The 20,493-nt window shown below is 36.8% G+C and overlaps 2 protein-coding genes across 3 annotated transcripts; one reads left to right on the forward strand and one right to left on the reverse strand.

Moving 5' to 3' along the window:
* Positions 1-316: 316 nt before the first annotated feature.
* LOC140879900 (L-type lectin-domain containing receptor kinase S.1) lies at positions 317-5,571 on the forward strand. Of its 2 annotated transcripts, none has more exons than XM_073283864.1 (2): positions 317-2,519; positions 5,421-5,571. In XM_073283864.1, the coding sequence occupies exons 1-2, from the start codon at positions 519-521 to the stop codon at positions 5,433-5,435; spliced, it is 2,016 nt and encodes a 671-aa protein (XP_073139965.1). In that variant the 5' UTR covers positions 317-518; the 3' UTR covers positions 5,436-5,571. The 2 variants fall into 2 exon arrangements, with proteins under 2 accessions (XP_073139965.1, XP_073139964.1); XM_073283863.1 differs by lacking the exon at positions 5,421-5,571 and adding an exon at positions 3,374-3,519.
* LOC140879899 (ferric reduction oxidase 8, mitochondrial) lies at positions 2,529-6,032 on the reverse strand. The gene is made up of 8 exons (XM_073283862.1): positions 5,832-6,032; positions 5,658-5,751; positions 5,396-5,581; positions 5,075-5,312; positions 4,663-4,990; positions 4,327-4,585; positions 3,227-3,891; positions 2,529-3,124 (listed from the first exon to the last, which is right to left on the reverse strand). Exons 1-8 carry the CDS (start codon positions 5,983-5,985, stop codon positions 2,943-2,945), a joined length of 2,106 nt encoding a protein of 701 aa, XP_073139963.1. The 5' UTR covers positions 5,986-6,032; the 3' UTR covers positions 2,529-2,942.
* Positions 6,033-20,493: the final 14,461 nt, after the last annotated feature.

Here is a 20,493-nt window from a genome sequence, read left to right on the forward strand (position 1 = left end):
TTATAACCAATATAATTACTAAGTTTTTTGCCTCATTGGCTTAAATAAAACACAAAAACTTTTGTATAACGGTCTCATGAATAAATTTTAGATAAATTTTGTATTTGGGTGACCAGAAAAAATTTTAATTTTTATGTTAAAATTATTATTTTTTTAATTATAAATATGAGTTTAGTTGATTCATGGATAAAAAATCTGTGTTATAAAAAGCAATTGGAAGGACAATTTCAACAAGTGAAAGCAGCATTTAGGGATATATATATATATTTTTTCATAATTTACCTTATAATTAATGTACGTAGAAATTTTCAAAAAAGAAAGGGGAGATAGATTTGGCGTCGAGGCACAACAAATACTGTCCAATTTTGGTTGATTTTCTAAAAATTCATCAATCATCTCTTCACCTCCATTCCGAGATCGACCGAACCCAATAATCTGTGGATCTGCCTGCAGAGGATTTGTGGGTTTCATGATCCCAAAACATCAAATCAAGAAAGTCAACCATCACAGCAAAAGCGATGCTCCCTCCATTGACACTCTGCATCTTCCTTCACTTGGCTTCTTCAGCTTCTTCACTCGACTTCATCTACAACTCCTTCACGGCCAATTCAACCCCTGCTAACGTCACCCTCACCGATGATGCCCGAATCCAGCCGCCGGTGATTCGCCTCACCAGTGACACCAACCCGTTATCTTTGGGCCGCGTCTTTTACCCTTCCGCCATCCCTTTCAAGTCGTCCAACCCCTCCAATGTCACGACTTCGTTTTCTACCCAGTTCGTGTTCTCGATTCTGCCGGACATTGCCAGCAGTCCAGGTTTTGGCATTGCTTTTGTTCTATGTAACTCCACTGCCCCACCCAATGCGCTGGTTGGGCAGTACTTTGGTCTGTTCACCAGCGGAGCGACGCAATCTGTGTATCCGCTTCTGGCTGTTGAATTTGATACGGGTCGGAACCCGGAACTGAATGACCCGGATGGAAATCACGTGGGCGTCGACCTTGACAGCGTCGTGTCTGTGACTAATGAAACGGCTGGATACTATAATGCGACTGGTGGTCCTAATAATTTTACTTTCGTTAATGTTCCTATGAGAAATGGGCAGAATATTCACGTCTGGCTTGAGTTTAATGGGCCGCGGAATGAAATCAATGTGACCATTGCACCGGCTGGAGTGCCTCGACCGGCCAGAACTTTGCTGTCGTATAGGGATCCTGCGATTGCCAATTATTTTGGGCCGGAAATGTTTGTTGGATTTTCGGCTTCCATAACTCAGTGGATTGAGGCACAGCGTCTCCTGGCATGGAGTTTTAGTGATGTTGGAGTTGCGAGGGATATAAATACCACCGGTTTACCGGTTTTCTTGCCGGTCAATGCGGGATCATCTTCCTTGTCTCATGGTGCGGTTGCGGGGATTGTAGTTGGCTGCGTGGTGGCAGCTGTGATTGCTGCATTTTTGGTGTACTGGTTTTGGCGGAAGCGAATGAAGGAAATGGCAGAGGATGATGAGATTGAGGATTGGGAGATGGAGTATTGGCCTCATAGATATTCTTATGAAGAGCTCAGTGAGGCTACAAAGGGATTTTCTGCTGAAGAATTGCTTGGTTCTGGTGGATTTGGTAAAGTTTATAAAGGGACTTTGACTAATAACATGGAGGTGGCTGTAAAGTGTGTGAACCATGATTCTAAACAGGGGTTGAGGGAATTTATGGCTGAGATTTCAAGTATGGGGAGACTGCAGCACAAGAACTTAGTGCAAATGCGGGGGTGGTGTAGGAAAAAGAACGAGTTACTTCTGGTTTATGATTACATGCCCAATGGTAGCCTTAACAAATGGATTTTTGACAAGCCCGAGAAGCTAATGAATTGGGAAGGACGAAAGAGAGTCTTGGCTGACGTTGCGGAGGGTTTGAACTATTTACATCATGGTTGGGATCAAGTGGTTGTCCACAGGGACATCAAGTCGAGCAATGTGCTACTAGATAGTGAGATGAGGGGGAGGTTAGGTGATTTTGGCCTTGCGAAGTTGTATTCACATGGTGAGGTGCCTAATACAACCCGGGTTGTTGGTACATTAGGATACTTGGCCCCTGAGGTAGCTACGTTGGCAACGCCGACTATAGCTAGCGATGTATATAGTTTTGGAGTTGTTGTATTGGAAGTGGCGTGTGGGCGGAGACCGATAGAAACTAATGTGGAAGCCGAGGATGAGGAAGTGTTGATAGATTGGGTGAGGCAGAAGTATTCGGATGGCAGGCTATCTGAGTCAGCTGACAAGAGGATTAAGGGGGAGTATGAAGTGGAAGAGATTGAGGCTGTGTTGAAACTGGGGTTGTCTTGTTGTCACCCAGATCCTCTTCGTCGGCCTACCATGAAGGAGGTTATCACAATATTGATTGGTGAGAATTTGGTAATGGCACCAAAAGATTTACTATCGGAATTCGTGCCTGTGGTGGGTAAAATGGATGGAGTTGAAGGTGGTGAGAGTGAAAATTCGTTGGTGTCTCATCCACTAGATCAGGTGTGAGCATGCAATTATCGTAAATATTTTGCTGTTTTGATTGTGTATAGTTGTCTAGTTTCCAATCTTGGAGACATTTTGTATGCAATTCTTTTAATGCGTATACTAGAATGTAAGCTGAGTAATTTGTTGGTCGATCCTGCTGTTATACTGAAGTTGATGTCCTTTATGTTGGAATATAATTTTTAACATTTTCTTTATTATACTGAATCAAGAGCAACTTAGTTTTTGCTTTGCCAGTAAAAATGAGTAGAAAAATTCCAAAATGATGGCATAGCAGAACTTTAGAAGACGGATATTATACGGCGACTGTGACAGAAAGTGCAACTGTATTTTGGATATGAAAAATCTCCTTCAACAGAAGATTCATTTTACTAGACTAGCAGTGAGCCGCACACATTCTGTGCATATAGCCGTGTACGGTTAAAGTGTAAAATTTAGGGAGTGAAAGCTGAAATATGCGTTCTTTTCCTTAACGTTCCTTCGCAAAATCTGAGAACTCAGTTTGCAAATTGAAGCCACAGACTCACTCATTCCTTCAGGTCCACAGACTACCACACCTTTATCAGATCCTCCTGATTCACTTGCGAAATCGGAGAATAGATCTGTCATTTTTGTAGAACGTTAGACCATAAATGAATTTTAATGTTAAAATCACATTCTACAGTAAAAAGAGATTTTTATTACCAAGACAGGTGGAAAACTACCTTGAAAATTTGGTCTTCCTCCAAAATGGATTTCGTGGTCATCAAGATCTCTGTTGGCTTCTAGTAACCTTTGCCTCATAACTTTGCTTTGTTTATCGGAAAATAATGGAAACTCTTTCTTTAATCTTTTCCATCTTATCATTATAGCAATTACAGCAGTAAATGTTATTGCTATGGCAAAAGAGCACATAACAAGAAGATCAATCAATGAAGAGGGACTCTTTTGTTCAGAGGGTTTCTTGGCTGATGGGATAATGAAATGGTTGAAGCCACCAAGGAGGAGGAGAAATACAGCCGAAGAAGTCATGGTAATGACAGCCATCCACAGTAACCTTTCAGATCCATATATTGCATAGCCAGTGGTTCTAAAATTTAATATTTGCACGTCGGGGATGTCGTTGAGTATTTCTCTCAAAGTTTTACCAATTTGGTTTTCCTGAGTAACAAATACTTTGAGTATTATGCGAAACTTTTGGAAATCTAGAATCTGAGGTAGAATTGGATTCAGCAAACAAATGTCTTGGGACTTCTTTACAGAGAATATGAGCTGTATTTTAGCTGGATATTCATTTCTTCCATTGCTCAAGTTTGAGGCTCTTTCTTGCAAAATGCTGAGAAACGGAGTTATCCCAATTCCTCCAGCAACCATGAGCAAATTGTCATACCTGCATTGGTACGAGGTATTCAGAATAATCGAACTGCTGGTGTTGTAAAATAATGGCAAAGAAAATTTCATGGTTGGGAACCAACAATTGCCCCTTTTTCATGCATGGTTATTTATGTGGTACGACGATCGAAATTTTTTACTTGGCTACCATACAATTTCAAAATGCTATTGCACTATCAACTTAAGCTGTAGTTTTCGATATGATGGTATGTACTCAATACTATAATTAGTATCAAAATCAAATTCACATAATTAATTCCTGTGAGTTGCAAATAATCGGAAATAGGGGTTATTGTGGAGCAACAATTGTCTGTGTTCGTGTGGTTGTTTATCTATCAATAAGTGAATCGTGGTGCTTCACTATTGTGTGGTTTAAAAAGGATTTAAGTTGCTCGGTTCTATATCCACCTTGTTCTGTCAGTGTAATTGATACCTTAGGAAATCCAGTGTGGCAGGTCCATATGGGCCTTCTATTGCGGCTGGAATACACTCCCTCTGATCTGTTTCTGAATCTGCTTCCACGAAAATTTTGTTAAACAGAGAATTTGTCCATTCCCCGTCGCTTTTTATAATGATCGAAATCGTGTGCTCATCGATGCTAGAGCTGGAGGTTACACTGAATGGATGCCATTGAATCTTGGAAATGCTTGGTATTTTCAAAAAGAGCAAACTTGTTGGTGTATATTTCAAACCTGAAAAGCAATAGCTCTCAGTTTATGTAGATGTTTAAAGTATAATTTACATAGCGAGAAAGATGCATGGGTTTTACTTGGATCCTTTGGAAATGTCAGTTCCACGGCTTTGCATGGGAAGACTTGAGCTGAAAGAATGCATGTTTCTTGTCTGGACTGTAGGATTCGAAGAAGTTTATCCAGCGCAAAGAGGAAAACTCCCGAAAAAACCATATAAAAATGGCGGTCTCCACCATGGAACAAGAAGAATACTATGAAAACTATATAGAGGTGGTGTGTGTAGTAGAACAACTCGAACCTTGTCCTTCGAATCTGTGGTAGTGCTGTAATCCAAATGATCAGGCCTGCCACAAGACCGATCTCTCCAGCAAGGTAAATGCGCCCTTTATTCTGCCACTTCCACATCTGGTTTTTGGCATTAGTTACATGATGTCAAGTTGGCATAACCTCTGCGAGTAAACAATAACATCAAGAAATTTATATTATTACCTCATCGTGAATTCTATGTTTCATTCCCCATATAAAGAACGTGCCTGCACCATGTAACGTGGCAAAAAGTAGCATCGCATTTCCAAGCCAAATATGGTATCTCACCGAAGCTTCAAACTGGATGCCAAGTAACCGGACTATGGACATTCCCCTTAATATGGGTAGAAGAAGCAGAGCCAGGCAAGCTTCTGCTAGCAAACCACACCGTGTGGCCACCTTGAACAGTTTGTATTGCCATCTGAGATTGGGTAAAAATTAATTTTTAGTTTGAATATTTCTCCTTTTCTTGCTGAAATTGTCATCTTCAGGGAACAAACTTACAGACTCAATTTGAATGATTTGACAGGTGTCATTTTCTTGAAGTCATTTGAAATACGGTTGTAAAATGTCCAAACCAAAAAGATGATGAACAGAGACGAAGCAAGAATCTGGATTCCAGACAAAATACCGACATAGCGATTCACGATGAGTGGACCGGAGAAAGAAGTAATTACTCTCCTTCCTTGTCTGCATCAGAATGCAACATGTGAGATGCAAAAATAATCCAAGGCTTATCTAATGCAGGCAGAATAAATTTTTATACCTGGTTGTAGATTCTCTTTGTTTTAGTTCCAGGTATACAAAACCAATTATTGCCAAAACAATTACAGGAAACGTGTAGGCGACGAAATCAAGACCTGTGCAGATTTAAAAACCACCATATTAATATTGTTAGAAGTTGGCTATAATGCTTTCTCGAAAAGATTCATAATGTTACCATTATAGCCAAAGGCAGAAGCTGCGGCCTTTTGTTCAGCTTGCTTCCATTTGTTTGTCCAAAATTCAGTTTGCTTAAGAACCCAGAGCGACAACCAGCAAGTAAATATCAAGATCATCAGCACCTTGAGTATTATTAAGGGCTTTTGCGCCATATTTGTCCGAAATATTTTTCCTGAGAGACAGACTTAAACGAGCAGGTTCCAACTCTATGTCTGTGTTGAAATCTAGAGAATATGCATGCCAATATATAGGACTCAGGCAAGAAATTCCATTTGTTAAACCAGCACTTAATTGTGTTACCCCACCACTTTACAGAGGTGATACTGTGATATACTTGCATTTTTGGGAATATGAAACACACCAAGTATGTGATGGGATTTTAGTGACTTCAATTATCATTCTTAAGTTCCATTTCGAACATTATGTGAGCTTGGACCTTGATTTGTGACATAGAAAACACAATGTCTAGTTGCATGGGGTGACGTAAGCTTGACGATTTATCTGTTTTTGATGAATTTTTTATTTCTCTCTTTACAAACATTATTGATGTTGTATTGTTTGTAGCTTTAAATATCAGTTTCAATCCATGATTCCCTGAGACAAATGGTCCAACAATATGGTAGTGGATTTATGGTCCACCATACCACTTCCCTATAAATCGAACAATTATAAACCCATAACTATTGGATTTATGGATTTTGAGATTTTGAGGTGAAGTGGTTGAACCATGAAGAGGAGAAGAAACAAGTTGTTCAAAAACACTTTTTTTATTTAATTTGATGTTTTTCCACTATCAAAAGTATTTTTCTTATAGGAAATAAAAACCTCAATCAAGTAATAGGTGAAGTACTTCTAATGACTTTATCATTTGAGCAGGCTATGGTGAAATTCTGAACAAGGGGCAATCTGCTCAGTTGAAATAGCTGAAAGAAAGATAGAAAGGTACGAGTAGACACTTGGTTATGTTCCAGTGTTTCAACTTATGGGCCACACCACAATCTTGTTAAAGGCTGACAAAAATGTCAGTGCCTTTTTCTTTTATGCAAATTGCTTGTTGTGGAAAAGGGAGTGTCAGCAAGTGCTTGAAGATCATTGTCAAGTAGCCATCGAACGAAATCATATAAAAAACTGAACTTTTTTTGAGGTTTTACTGGTGTCTATGGTAAAGAAATGGCCTTTTGCTTTCTTGGGAGTCATGCTTGAAGGTAACATCAGGTGCCATGGTAACTAACTAATTGGGACATTATTTTGGTTGGTCAACAACTGTAATTGTAAGCAATAAGATTACTGCTTATCATTAACCGTAGGATTAGTTCTCAAGTGAAGACAACTTCTGGTGTAGTTAGTTTGAGCATCCCTTATACGCTGGTTGCGATCCTAGATATTTAACGTGCAGTACAGAATTTGAAATCTTGATGTAAGTGGGGATGATGAATTGCTATAATATATAATATCCTAGTAAAACTTAAGTTGGTGTGATGGATTTTGCAGTTGAGGTTTGTTATAATTTAAAATGTAGAGTTATAGAAGTTTGCTTTTTAGCAATATGTGGTTTTCAATTATGAAAGTATATTTAGATTGCGTTATTTGAAATCTTCATTATGGTTGTTTTGCCATGGAAAATCAGGAGGATTTCAAATTCTCCTTTGTTCTTTGACCGTAATTATAGAAAATTTCAAATACACTTAATATTGATGTCATTTCAAATTAATTCAGCAGCATATATATTCTTCAAATAAGTTCCTACTTTCATATCAAATCCTGCCTCTAAATGAAAACTTTAATAAAAGTTGTCACGTCTCGTTCGCTAGAAGCAAAGTCAAACCCATATGGGTAAAGGAAAAGTCGTTTGTCTTTGGACTAAAGGAATGAAAATTACTTGTGGTTTATCAAAATACTGTGCTACGACACATGTCCAAAAATCCTGAAAATACTGAAAGAAAATATCCCAACTTTTAATATCTTTTGATTTTTTAATAGCTTTGAAACTGAAGAACCCTTTTTATCCACTATCAAATTTGTAGCTTCCTTCTTGTGTACATGTATTACTGTGTAAGTTGGGAAGTCAAAAGCAAGAAAAGACCGAAAACCATGTTGCGTTTATTAATCATGTTGAAATTTACAGTCAATAGCTTAAATAATACTGAGTATATCTGTTTACTGATAGTGATCTATACTACTTTTCTGTTCTTACTGTCTCTATTTGCACCTGTTTTTGAACTATGCTCGATGATTGGAAGATTTAGATAATTTAGATGTGCTTTATGTTCAATAAGCACGTATGAATTGAAGGATACAGTTCAGTTTACAAAACCAACAAAGGGAAAAATTGTAGCATCTGTCCTTGCTATTTAGTCTAGAAACAAATCACCTGATGATCAGAATCAACTAACCACACTATCATGTAAGGCATTATTAGCATTGCATTACCATAATTTCTTCCATGAATTGAGTGGTCGTTATTGTTCGCTGCTTGAAAAGTGTGAAAAGATATCACTATCCCATCACCTTCTTACATTATTACACCACTAAAACGATTGTGAGTTTGCGGTTGTGCCCTTGTTTTGTACTTTAATTTGCGTGTTTTTACAGTGTGGATAGTTGGTGGAATAACGTTGGTAAAATTGAGGTGTGGTTTTGGATTATGATATGTGTATTGGAAGGCCAGGGTGGGTCAACAATTTTGTGTAATTTTGTACTCTGTTGATCATGTGATTAATGTCTGAATTCTGTCCAAGTTTTCATATGTTACCTTCCTGCGGTTCCCTTTAGTTACTATGTTATGCTATATATTAATCAAACATATTGTTTTTGTTTTTGTATTGTTGCTAGTATGCTACGCTATTGCCAAATTATATTCCCTAAAAGTGACTTCAACAAGCTCAACAAATAAATTTAATTCTAAAAATCAATTGACAATTGTTGTGTGTACACTATGACACGGCTAGGTGCGGATGATAAAATATTGACTGATTAATCATTTTTGTTTTGTCTCGTGTTTGACTCAAGTTGTATAAAGAATTAGTGTCACACCATTTTTTTTTATCCAAGTATGTTGATTTATCATCATTATATTATGCATCATTCAATCTACTAGCCAAGCGATTCCTAAAGAAAAAATTCACCAAAATAGAGGATCTACAAATAAGGAAAAAAAAATGTAAAACAACAATTATGACAAACATGACAAGACAACAATTTTGTGCTATAAAGATGACCGTTCCAATGAAATTCTACTTTTCAGTCACCGTTTAATAGAAATAGGGAGGAAAAAAGGTGTTATTTGAGTTAAAAGCAACTCTGAATCACATGTATTTAGAGAAGTAACATTTGTCTTGCAGTTCTGTTCCAAATTTTTATATATATATATATATATATATTATATAATTAATTAAATAAATAATAATTAAATTTTTTGATCCAATTTAGCCCCTTTTAATTTTCAAAATTTATAAATCTTTTTAATTTTATTTGAAAAAATGAGCTCTTATTATATTTGTGAGATCAATGCATATTTTTCATTAATGGAAAAAAAATAAACTTTATACAAAAATTCACATAATATGAATTACGTGCATTTGCAAAAATTTTGAAACAAATTTATTCGATGCATATTTAACAAATAAAAAACAGTTACTATAAATAAGAATTTAGATTTTTTAATTTGATTTCTTGCATAATCATCAAATTTTGAATGTATCAAACTACTAAAATTATAATTATTATGAATTAATAATTTAGCATGTCATGGATATATTAAGTAGATTTATTTAACTATTTCGATTTTTATTATAAATATAGAGCACGACTTTTTAGCTTTTATTGTAATTAAATATGATTTTATCAAATGAAATAAAAAATTTATGTTTATAACATCTATTCGTTAATGTTATACTTATACATATTTTGTTCAAAATTTCATAATAAATTTAATCACTAATTAGTTTGATTTGTATAAAAATCGAGCATAATAAATTATATAAATATAATATACATGTAAATAAAAAATTATATAGAATTTAATTTTTAATCTAAATTCTAAATATTTTTTTTTGTAGTGATTAATTTTTAATTTTAGTATTTTAAACGTTGAAATTTTTTTAAATATTTATTTCTAACTTTTACTTAATTTAACATGTTTGATTTTTCTTTTAAATTTCGCTATAAGAAATTCAGTTTTTTTTTCAAAATTATAATAAAATTTTCACGAGGATATGAGTTAAAAATTATTTATTTATATTGTTATGTATTATATATATATATATATTAAAATTTTTAAATAATTAATCATTTCATAATACTAAATTCGTTCCCCACTCATAAATATCCCAGCTCCGTCCCTGCAAACAGTACCGAGAAAGCTCTGTGCTATAGGCTCGTCCGAGAAGATATTGGTAGAGGAAATTGAACTCCTGTTCATTGGTCAAACACTTACATACACCACCAACTCAAATGTAATTAGGTAGATGACATTAAATGTGGTTGGTGGTGGAAGCAATTTCGTCAATTCTTGCAGGCTGACATGGGTTGCCATATTTGACATTGAATGGAGGACACATGCAACTTCAATGTTCGCTTTTCCAATGCAACTTCAGTGTTCACATTGTCAGGGAGCTCTATAAATAGAGTTCTTCCTTTCCATTTTTAGATATCTCATCGAAAGCTTCTCAAAGCCTTTCAAACTAAAAGAAAACAAAAGAATTTTCTTGAGTGTTATTTTGTGTGAGTTAGAAAAATCATTTCTCAGTTATAATCGGGGGTTGAGATTGTGTGAGATAAAGTGTTCTGTATACACTTGTAATACTTCTCCTTGAAATAAATATTTGCAGTAGCTCGTGGGCGTAACCTATATTGGATGAACCACGTAAATTTTTGGTGTTCTTGTTGATTATTTTATTCCATAATTATTATCGTCATGATCGCTTTGGTATAATACATAACAACTGGTATCAAAGCTGTTACGGTGTCCGGGAGCCTTGGTGAAAAATTTCATAAAATTCTTAGTATGCTTTATGGTTGCATCTTTGACTAATCTTCCACATCAGAAAAAAGTTTTTGAAATTTTATTAAGGAAGGAGAAACGATGGCCGTAAATAACGGATAGGGACCTGGAATCAATAAGTTTGGCGGTACATATTTCACGTTCTGGCGGTTACAAATTAAAGATTATCTGTATATCAAGAAGTTGCGTCAACCTCTATCAAGAAAGAAGCCGGTAAATATGAAGGCTGATGAGTGGGAGCTCCTTGATCGACAGGTGTTAGGTGTAATACGATTGACCCTAACAAAGAACGTGACACATAATGTAGAGAAGGCAAATACCACGGAGGAGATGATGTCCATTCTGTCAGACATGTACGAAAAGCCATCAACAAATAACAAAGTATTTCTCATGAAAAAGTTATTCAAATTGAAGATGGAAAAAGGTGCTTCGGTGGCAGCACACATCAATGAGTTCAACACGATTGTTTCCCAAATATCATTGGTTGAAATCAAATTCTAGGATGAGATCCGTGCACTTATTCTTTTGGCGTCTTTACCAAATGTTTGGGAGCCAATGCGGGCAGCGATTATCAATTCTGCTGGCAAAGGAAAATTACAATTCAATGATGTCAGATATCGAATTCTTGGTGAAGAAGTTTGCAAGATGGATTCGAGTAAAGGAACATCATCGAGATCTGCCCTCAATCTCGAGAACAGAAGTAGGGGCAGAAGTGGCGAAAATTATTCTAACCGATGGCGTGGCATATCCAAATCAAGGAATGGAAAAGACAAAAATACCTTCGAAAAAAAATTGAAGTGCTGGAGCTGTGGCGAAACTGGTCACTTGAAAAAGAACTGCAAATCACCCAAGAACAATGCTAATATTGTTAATGACGATGTACATGGTGCTTTACTACTATCCATGGAAAACCCGGTTGATTCTTGGGTTATGGACTCGGGAGCTTCATTTCATACCACTGGTGATCGTGAGGTATTCAGTAATTACATTGCTGGAAATTACGAAAAAGTTTTTGTGGCAGATGGAAAACCTTTGGAAATAGTTGGTATGGGCGACGTCCATTTGAAAATGTCAAATGGATCTATCTGGAAAATCAACAAAGTAAGGCGTGTACCAAGATTGACATGAAATCTGATCTCAGTGGGACAGCTCAATGACGAAGGCCATAAAGTGATCTTTGGTGATGGCTGCTTGAAAGTTAGCAAAGGAGCCATAATTACTGCACGTGGAAAGAAAACTGGAACCCTTTATATGAATTCCAGTTGCAGAGACGTGTTAGCAGCTGTGGATGCTGGAGCCAATTTAATTTTATGGCATTGTAGACTTGGACGTATGAGTGAGAAAGGAATGAAGATGTTGATATCAAAAGGAAGCTACTGAAATTAAAAACTGTCGAACACAAATTATGTGACAGTTGTGTTCTTGGAAAACAGAAAAAGATGAGTTTTTCAAAAGGCGGTAGAGAACTGAAAGCAACAAAGTTGGAGTTGGTTCATACTAATGTATGAGAACCATCTCCCTTGGCATCCCTTGGAGGCTCAAGATACTACGTCACATTTATTGATGATTCATGCAGAAAAGTTTGGATTTATTTTTTGAAAAATAAATCTGATGTATATGAGGCCTTTAAAAGGTGGAAATCCATGGTTGAAAATGATACGAACTTGAAAGTGAAGTGCTTACGGTCTGGTAATGGTGGAGAATATGAAGATAGTGAGTTCAAGAAGTATTGTGTACAGAATGAGATCAAGTTGGAAAAAACCATTCTTGGTACACCTCAACAGAATGGTGTGGATGAAAGAATGAACAGAACCTTGAATGAACGTGCCAGGAGCATTATATTGCACGCTGGACTAGGGGTGTAAACGAGCCGAGCTACTCGTGAGCAACTCGCGAGTAGCTCGGTCAAAGCTCGACTCGAGCTCGATTTGACCGAGCTCGAGCATACAATCGAGCTCGAGTCGAGCTTTGAAACTATGTGATCGAGTAGCTCGCGAGCTACTCGATAAGCCACACATATATATATATATATATTAAAAAATAATATAAATATATATAAATATAAATATAAATATAATATATATAATATAATATTATATTTATATATTAATTTATTTATAATATTTATATATTTATTTATAATATTTAATTTATTTTATTTTATTTATTATATTTATATATATATTTATTTTATAATATATATAATATAATATTTTATTTTATTTATTTATTTATATATTTTTAATTTATATATATATATAATATAAAAGCTCGAGTACTCGAACTACAACCGAGCTCGAGCTCGAGCTCATATTTTACTATTCGATCGAGCTCGAGTAGTAAAATATGAGCTCGAGTAGTGTGCTACTCGAGCTCGGTTCGGCTCAATAACACCCCTACGCTGGACTGCCAAAATCATTCCGGGCTGATGCAGTTAACACTGCAGCATATCTGAGCAACAGAGGACTTTCAGTACCGCTTGATTGCAGAATACCAGAGGAAGTTTGGAGCAACAAAGGAGTAAACCTTTCTTTCTTGAAAGTGTTTGTTTATCTCTTATATGTTCATATTAATTCGGCTAGCAGAACAAAACTTGATCCGAAATTAAAGAAGTGTTTCTTTATTGGTTATGGAGATAATGAGTTTGGTTATCGGTTCTAGGATGACCAAAATCAAAGATCATTCGGAGCAGAGATGTCATTTTCAATGAGAAAGTATTGTACAAGGACAGGTCAGACATTGCAGCTAGAGATAAATTTCCTGAAGTCAAGAAGACAAATGAAGTGCCATTGATAGATATTTCTATGAATGAGTCGGAGGATAATAACCAAGAAGAAAATAATATACCACACAAGAATTTGACCCAAAAACTCCGATGATTGAACTCAGAAGATCTTCGAGAACAATTAGACCACCTGAGAGATACTCCCCTGCACTTCATTATATTTTGCTGACAGATAAAGGTGAACTGGAGACCTATGAAGAAGCAATGAAAAATGATGATTCAACCAAGTGGGAGTTATACATGGAAGATGAGATGGATTCACTATCATTCAATCAGACGTAGGAGTTGAAGGAACTTTCGAAAGGCAAAATGACATTACACAACAAGTGGGTGTACCGGTTAAAAGAAGAACATGATGGTAGCAAGAGGTACAAAGCGAGACTTGTTGTAAAAGGTTTTCAACAACGGCAAGACGTTGATTACACAAAGATTTTCTCTCCAGTTGTGAAATTAACCACTATCAAGACTGTACTTGGACTAGTGGTGAAGAAAGACTAACATATGGATCAGTTAGCTGTAAAGATGGCATTTTTTCATGGTGACCTAGATGAAGAAATTTATATGAAACAACCACATGGATTTGAAGTACGAGGGAAATAGAAAATAATATGCAAACTTCAAAAAAGCTTGTACGGTCTCAAACAAGCTCCAAGACAGTGGTACAAGAAGTTTGATGGATTCATGAGCAACAATGGTTTCCTAAGGTGCCAGACCGATCATTGATGTTATGTGAAAAAGTTTGACGGTTCTTATATCATACTACTGCTATACGTGGATGATATCTTGATAACAGGATCTTTTCTGGAGGAGATTGATAAACTCAAGAAAGAGTTATCAAAAGAATTTGCTATGAATGATTTGGGTGCTGCAAAGAAAATCCTTGGAATGAGTATCTTAAGAGATCGGGTGAATGGAATCTTCATGAAGTTATCTCAAGAACAGTACGTGAAAAAGGTGGTTAGCAGATTTAATATGGATGAAGTTAAAGCTGTGAGTACTCATTTGGTTAGTCATTTTAAACTAACCAAAGCCCAATCACCATTGACGAAGAAGGAGCAAGCTTATATGAACAAGGTTCCTTATGCTTCTGCTATCGGAAGCCTCATGTATGCAATGGTGTACACAAGACCAGATATAGCCCATGCAGTGGGAGTTGTGAGCATGTTTATATGCAATCTGGAAAAACAAAATTGGGAAGCAGTTAAATGGATTCTCATGTACTTGAAAGGTACTGTTGGTTTATCTCTATGCTTCGGGAGGACTAATCAGGACTTACAAGGATATGTCGATTCACATATGGGTGGTGATCTAGACGGCAGGAAAAGTAATACTGGGTATGTGTTCACATTAGGTGGTACGACAGTAAGCTGGGTGTCTAAACTGCAAAAGATAGTCGCACTTTCGACTACTGAAGCCGAGTACGTTGCAGTAACGGAAGCAAACAAAGAGATGATTAGGTTGCGATCATTTCTTGAGGAATTGGGTCAGAAGCTTGAGGATAGCACGTTACACTGTGGCAGTCAGAGTGCTATTCATTTAACAAAGAATCTTGTTTATCATGCTGGGACAAAGCATATACAGGTTCGATATCATTTCATCAGACCAGTTTTGGAAGATGGAATCTTGGTGCTTGAGAAGATTACTGGAAGAAAAATCCAGCCAACATGTTCACAAAGACGGTGACCATTGACAAACTGAAGTTGTGTTCAACTTCAGTCGGACTGTAAGTGTAAGAGAAGAAATATGAGCTGCTTCATTGATGATGTGAAAGTATGATTGGAATCAAGTCTTCAAGTGGGAGAAATGTTAGGTAGATGACATTAAATGTGGTTGGTGGTGGAAGCCAATTTCGTCAATTCTTATAGGCTGACACCAGTTGCCATATTTGACATTCAGTGTTCACATTGTCAGGGAGCTCTATAAATAGAGCTCTCCATCCCCATTTGTAGATATCCCATCGAAAGCTTCTCAAAGACTTTCAAGCTAAAAGAAAACAAAATAATTTTCTTGAGTGTTCTTTTATGTGAGTTAGAGAAATAATTTCTCGGTTATACTCGGAGGTTGGGATTGTGTGAGATAAAGTGTTCTGCATACACTTGTAATACTTCTCCTTGAAATAAATATTTGCAGTAGCTCCGTGGACGTAGCCTATATTGGATGAACCACATAAATCCTTGGTATTCTTGTTGATTATTTTATTCCGTAATTTTTATTATCGTCATGATCGCTTCGGTATAATACATAACATTAGACACCCCCTTGAAGGCGTCGATCTTGTATTATTACCGTTACTATCAACATCATTTTCTACATCATTCCATCAACATTATCTTCTGCATCATCCCATGTTTTATTTATCCAAAATTCACTGATGATATTTTCTCTAGAGCAATGGAGATTTTCAAATATTTCTAAAATAATTGAAAGTATAAAGTGTTTCAAATAAGAAATAGAATGGAATGAGAAATTTTTATTTATCTATATTCATTAACTTGTAACAACTATTTTATAACGATTATTTTACAATATTATTTAAATTTAATAAATTAACAATACATAAATTAATAAATTTAAAAAATTATAATGACTATTTTTCAACATGAAGGTACTTATTTTATTTAACTAGGAAAGAGTACTTGCGATGTACATAAAAAATTTATAATTAAAGTATGTTTATTAATGTCATATATATAATAGAGAAGATATATTTGATTGATAATATTAATTAAGACACAATATGATTAATTAATGGTAGGGTAAGAAAGTAGATAATGAAAGGTGCAAATGAAAATTTACAATTCAAAGTCTTATCTGTGTGAAGACCCGGACCCCATAAAAAGATATTACACATACGTTTCGATTTTGAACCCTAAACGAAGAAATATTTCAAAAATGTCGTTTAAATTGGCCTTTGTGGGTAGTTAATAGTAATAAAGCCAATAATGAAACCTAATTTCAGTTTCAAGAAAAACCAAGAGTAAAAAACCACCATTATTTTATCATTATATCAAGACATAATGGTCTTAATGCTAGGATTGAATGACCCTTCAAGCTCCATACTCCACCTATAAATATACATCAGCTGATGGGAGAAATCACATCAAAAAATGTAGTAATACCTCTCTCAAAATTCAAACATCAACTCCTAAATTTTGAGCATTTCAACAGCAAGTAGAAGGTCATCTTTCAGAACCTATTTTCTCCAATATAGAGGTCATAATCCGATCTCCACCGTTCAAAATGTATCTTCATATTTATTCATATTGTTTCAAAATTTCAACCCAATCCAACAGTTATATTTGTGCAAAACCCCATCTCAAGATTACTACACAGATTTTGCGTGAGAAGAGAGCAGTTTTTGTTTGTCGTCCATAAACAAATCCAAATGAAACCGAAGGTAAATCTTCACCGTTCAGAATATTTTAGTCCCTTATGAACGTTATGTCCAAATTTATTTTCGATCCAACTGTTCAACATGTCACAAACATTTCTGCAAAGTGACCGATTATCAAGCATATGCAAATAAAAAAATTTATTTTGCTCTCTTATTTTCAGGCGAGAAGCGCAACAGCTTTTGTAGTAGCCCGATTCTATTTTACAAGATTAAGTGCTTTTAAATATGTTATAAAATGACATATAATTTTAAAAGTGTCAAAACATGTTTGAGTCATTATTTGGTGAAAATAAGTGGAAAATCAGATCCAGAACGTCCAAAAATGGTAGGTAGGTCCCGGGGGGTCCAAAATGAGTTCGGAAGGACCAAAATAGTTCAGAGCGTGCGGACGAGTTTGGGCCATCCGAACCAGTTCGGACCGTCCGAACTCAGCAGAGCCTAGGTGTCAAAGTGGCTCGGACAAGTGGCAGTTCGGACCGTCCGAACTCCGCCTATAAATAGGCCCTCCGAATTTCAGAATTTTCACACCATTTGCATATTTTTCTCTTGGTTCTAGGCTGTTCTAGGTAGTTTCCAGCCTTCCTAGGCTTGGTCCGAAGGTTAGCCAGGCGCTTCGGGGTTGCGGCAGAGCGGTGCCCAAGTTCTGGGGCAGTCGTCATCAGCGGGCTGACGACGGATGTAAGTATAGCTCTAACTCCTTATAGTAAATAGGGAGTATGCTATAGAGTAGTTAAGGCTTTTAGAATAAGGTTATAATGCATGAGTACTTTGCATTGTAGTGTGGACTGTATGCCTGGACATAGAGCTGGTCTAGCTTGCCTAGTGTTTGAGATACGGAAGTATTATTCGAGATATCCAGATTGAGTATGTATGTATTATGTGTTTGCATGGATTATGTGATTGCATGTTTTATATGTCTTTATATACAACATGTCATGAATGTATGTTGCATACATGAACATATTAAGCCTTTATCCTAATTGAGATATCGGGTATTATGATATCCTGTCAGTAGATGGTTGGACACAAAGACACGTGTTAGGTCGCCAAAATCAGTTGGACACAGATCTCATGTTAGGTCACTGATATTTGGTTGGACACGTGTACTTGTGTTAGGTCACCATCAGGGCTTCTGAGTATGTTGGTCACCTCCTGTAGTGACGGCTCAGCGTGGCACATACCAGGACCCAAGTTTGTTCTTGATCAGATATTCTTGACCTCGTGTCTTGGTACCCAGTTCACTTGCATACATGCACATATAATACCGTATACTCATACTCTCGTACTGAGCTTTTCATGCTCACGTTCCATACTTTGTTGTATCTGGACACCCTATTCCATGGGGCAGGTCTGCGACTGGACGATGCGGGTGATTTTGGGAGGGCTTAGGCGTTAGATGACCAACAAGGCTTTGTCTAGGCTTTTGTATCTGTTGTATTTGGGTTAATACACTGGATTTATTCGATATGGTTGTAAACAATATTTTATTGTTGTTTAAGTTTTCCGCTGTTTAATTTCTGATATATTTATTTAAGTTAAATGCATGTATAAGCTTCTGATTAGTAGGTGATCACGGTGCGGATCACTACATTTATGGTATCAGAGCATGCATAGTAATCTTGGGATCTAGATTGTTGAAATTTGGATTAACCTCTAATCATCGTGTAGATGGCGGGTCATGGTGACGAGAGTAGCCATGACATCATAGGTGGACGCTGGGATGATCAAGACGATCGAGAGCATCGTCGGGGCCGTCATCACCATCGCCATGATGATCACAGGCATTTCAGCATGCATAGGTTTATGCAAATGGTTCCGAGACCTTTAGTCAGAGGAGAGTCACCGAAGGATGCGGGGAACTTGCTACGACATATGGACGTTTGTTTTCGGGAGTTCCGTTGTGCTGAGGAGCAGCGGATGGAGACTCTTGGTTTCCTGGTAGAAGTGCGAGCTCGGAAGTGGTGGGATTCTACTTCTGCACCTTTTATTGCAGCCCGAGGAACTGCTACCTGGGATGAGTTCTGCACGGCTTTTCATAAGCTGTATTTTCCTCCTGCTCTCCGACAAGAGAAGACAAGTGAGTTGTTGGGTTTGCGGCAGGGATCGATGTCGATCGAGGAGTACCAGTTGAAGTTCTTTGAGTTACTGCCATATTGCCCCCAGATTTTTGATAGCACGGAGGCGAAGTATAATCTGTTCCTCTAGGGTCTTAATCCGGAAATCCATGACCGAGTAGTTGTGGGTAATGACATGACTTATGAGGGATTATTTAGTCGATGTCATCAGGCGGAGGATAGCATTCGACGCAACAGGTCTTTCCTCTTGTCTAGACCCACGAGTTCTTTGGGTCCATGCACTCATTCATTTAAGAAATCCGGATCTTTTTCATCTACAGGATCTGGTGAGACTCGTCAGTTGGGCAAGAAAAAGTTGCAGTTTAATCACTGAGAATTGTAGAGCCGCTGCTGGAGCTTGTTTCATCTGTGGAAGTGTTGATCACTTCAAGAGAGATTGTCCCAAGCGTAGTGGACAGAGTGGACAAGCATCTAGGATGGGATCTCATGTGAGTAGACAGTCTGAGGCATCAGTGCAGCAGAGGACCCAGAGTACTCATCATGGAGATGATTAGCAGTCTCGGATGCAGGGTCAGATTTATGCTTTGCAGGGAGCTCAGACGCATTCAAAAAAGAATGATGACAGTCAGAATGATTTTGAAGGATGATGTATTTGAGTTTTTCGTTTGATAATTCTGTTTTGTGATAACAGAATGTTAATAAGTTGTATTCTGACAATCATGTGGATTTATGATTTGAAAATTTTCTAAATTTAATTCCAAGTATTTTTTGATCGATATTCAACTGTGTTGAATTAGTTGATATTTGCATAACCAAGGATTAGAGTTGTGCTAGTTTTCAGATGATCAGTTCTAGGATTTTTCCTATAATGATTCAAAAATTCAGATATTTGACATAGTACCAGAGTTGACTTGTTTCCTCAGAGACTCAGTGTTTGGATCATTGGTTATTTATGATGGATTTTCATCATACATTCAGTGATGAATTATACCAGGTGCTGAGGACTGTGCTGAGTTGTTCAAGACGGGATAGGAAGCGCAACCTACGCCGGTGTTTTTTGGGAGGTTTATTCCAGATAGGCTATTGGGGGAGGCTATCTGAGTCTTAATATTTTGCACAATTATAACAATGGGTATAATTACCAAAATTAATGTTCTTCTAAATTTTATATTGATATTGGATTAGTACCAAGAGATTTGAACGTTATCGTCTGACTTTATTAGAGATACAGATTTTAGTTTCCTTTGACAGAATAGTCTTGGAAATGATTCTTTGACAAGTGTACATTCTGGATGGATAGTTTTCGCAGGTGGTACTGGGGGAGAACCAGGAGATTCAATCAGTATTGTCTGGCCTTATCAGAGTTGCAGATAGAGATCAGGGACATGATCAGCATGATGATTT

Source organism: Henckelia pumila, chromosome 2 (assembly GCF_033568475.1).
Source record: "Henckelia pumila isolate YLH828 chromosome 2, ASM3356847v2, whole genome shotgun sequence".
NCBI lineage: Eukaryota > Viridiplantae > Streptophyta > Magnoliopsida > Lamiales > Gesneriaceae > Henckelia > Henckelia pumila.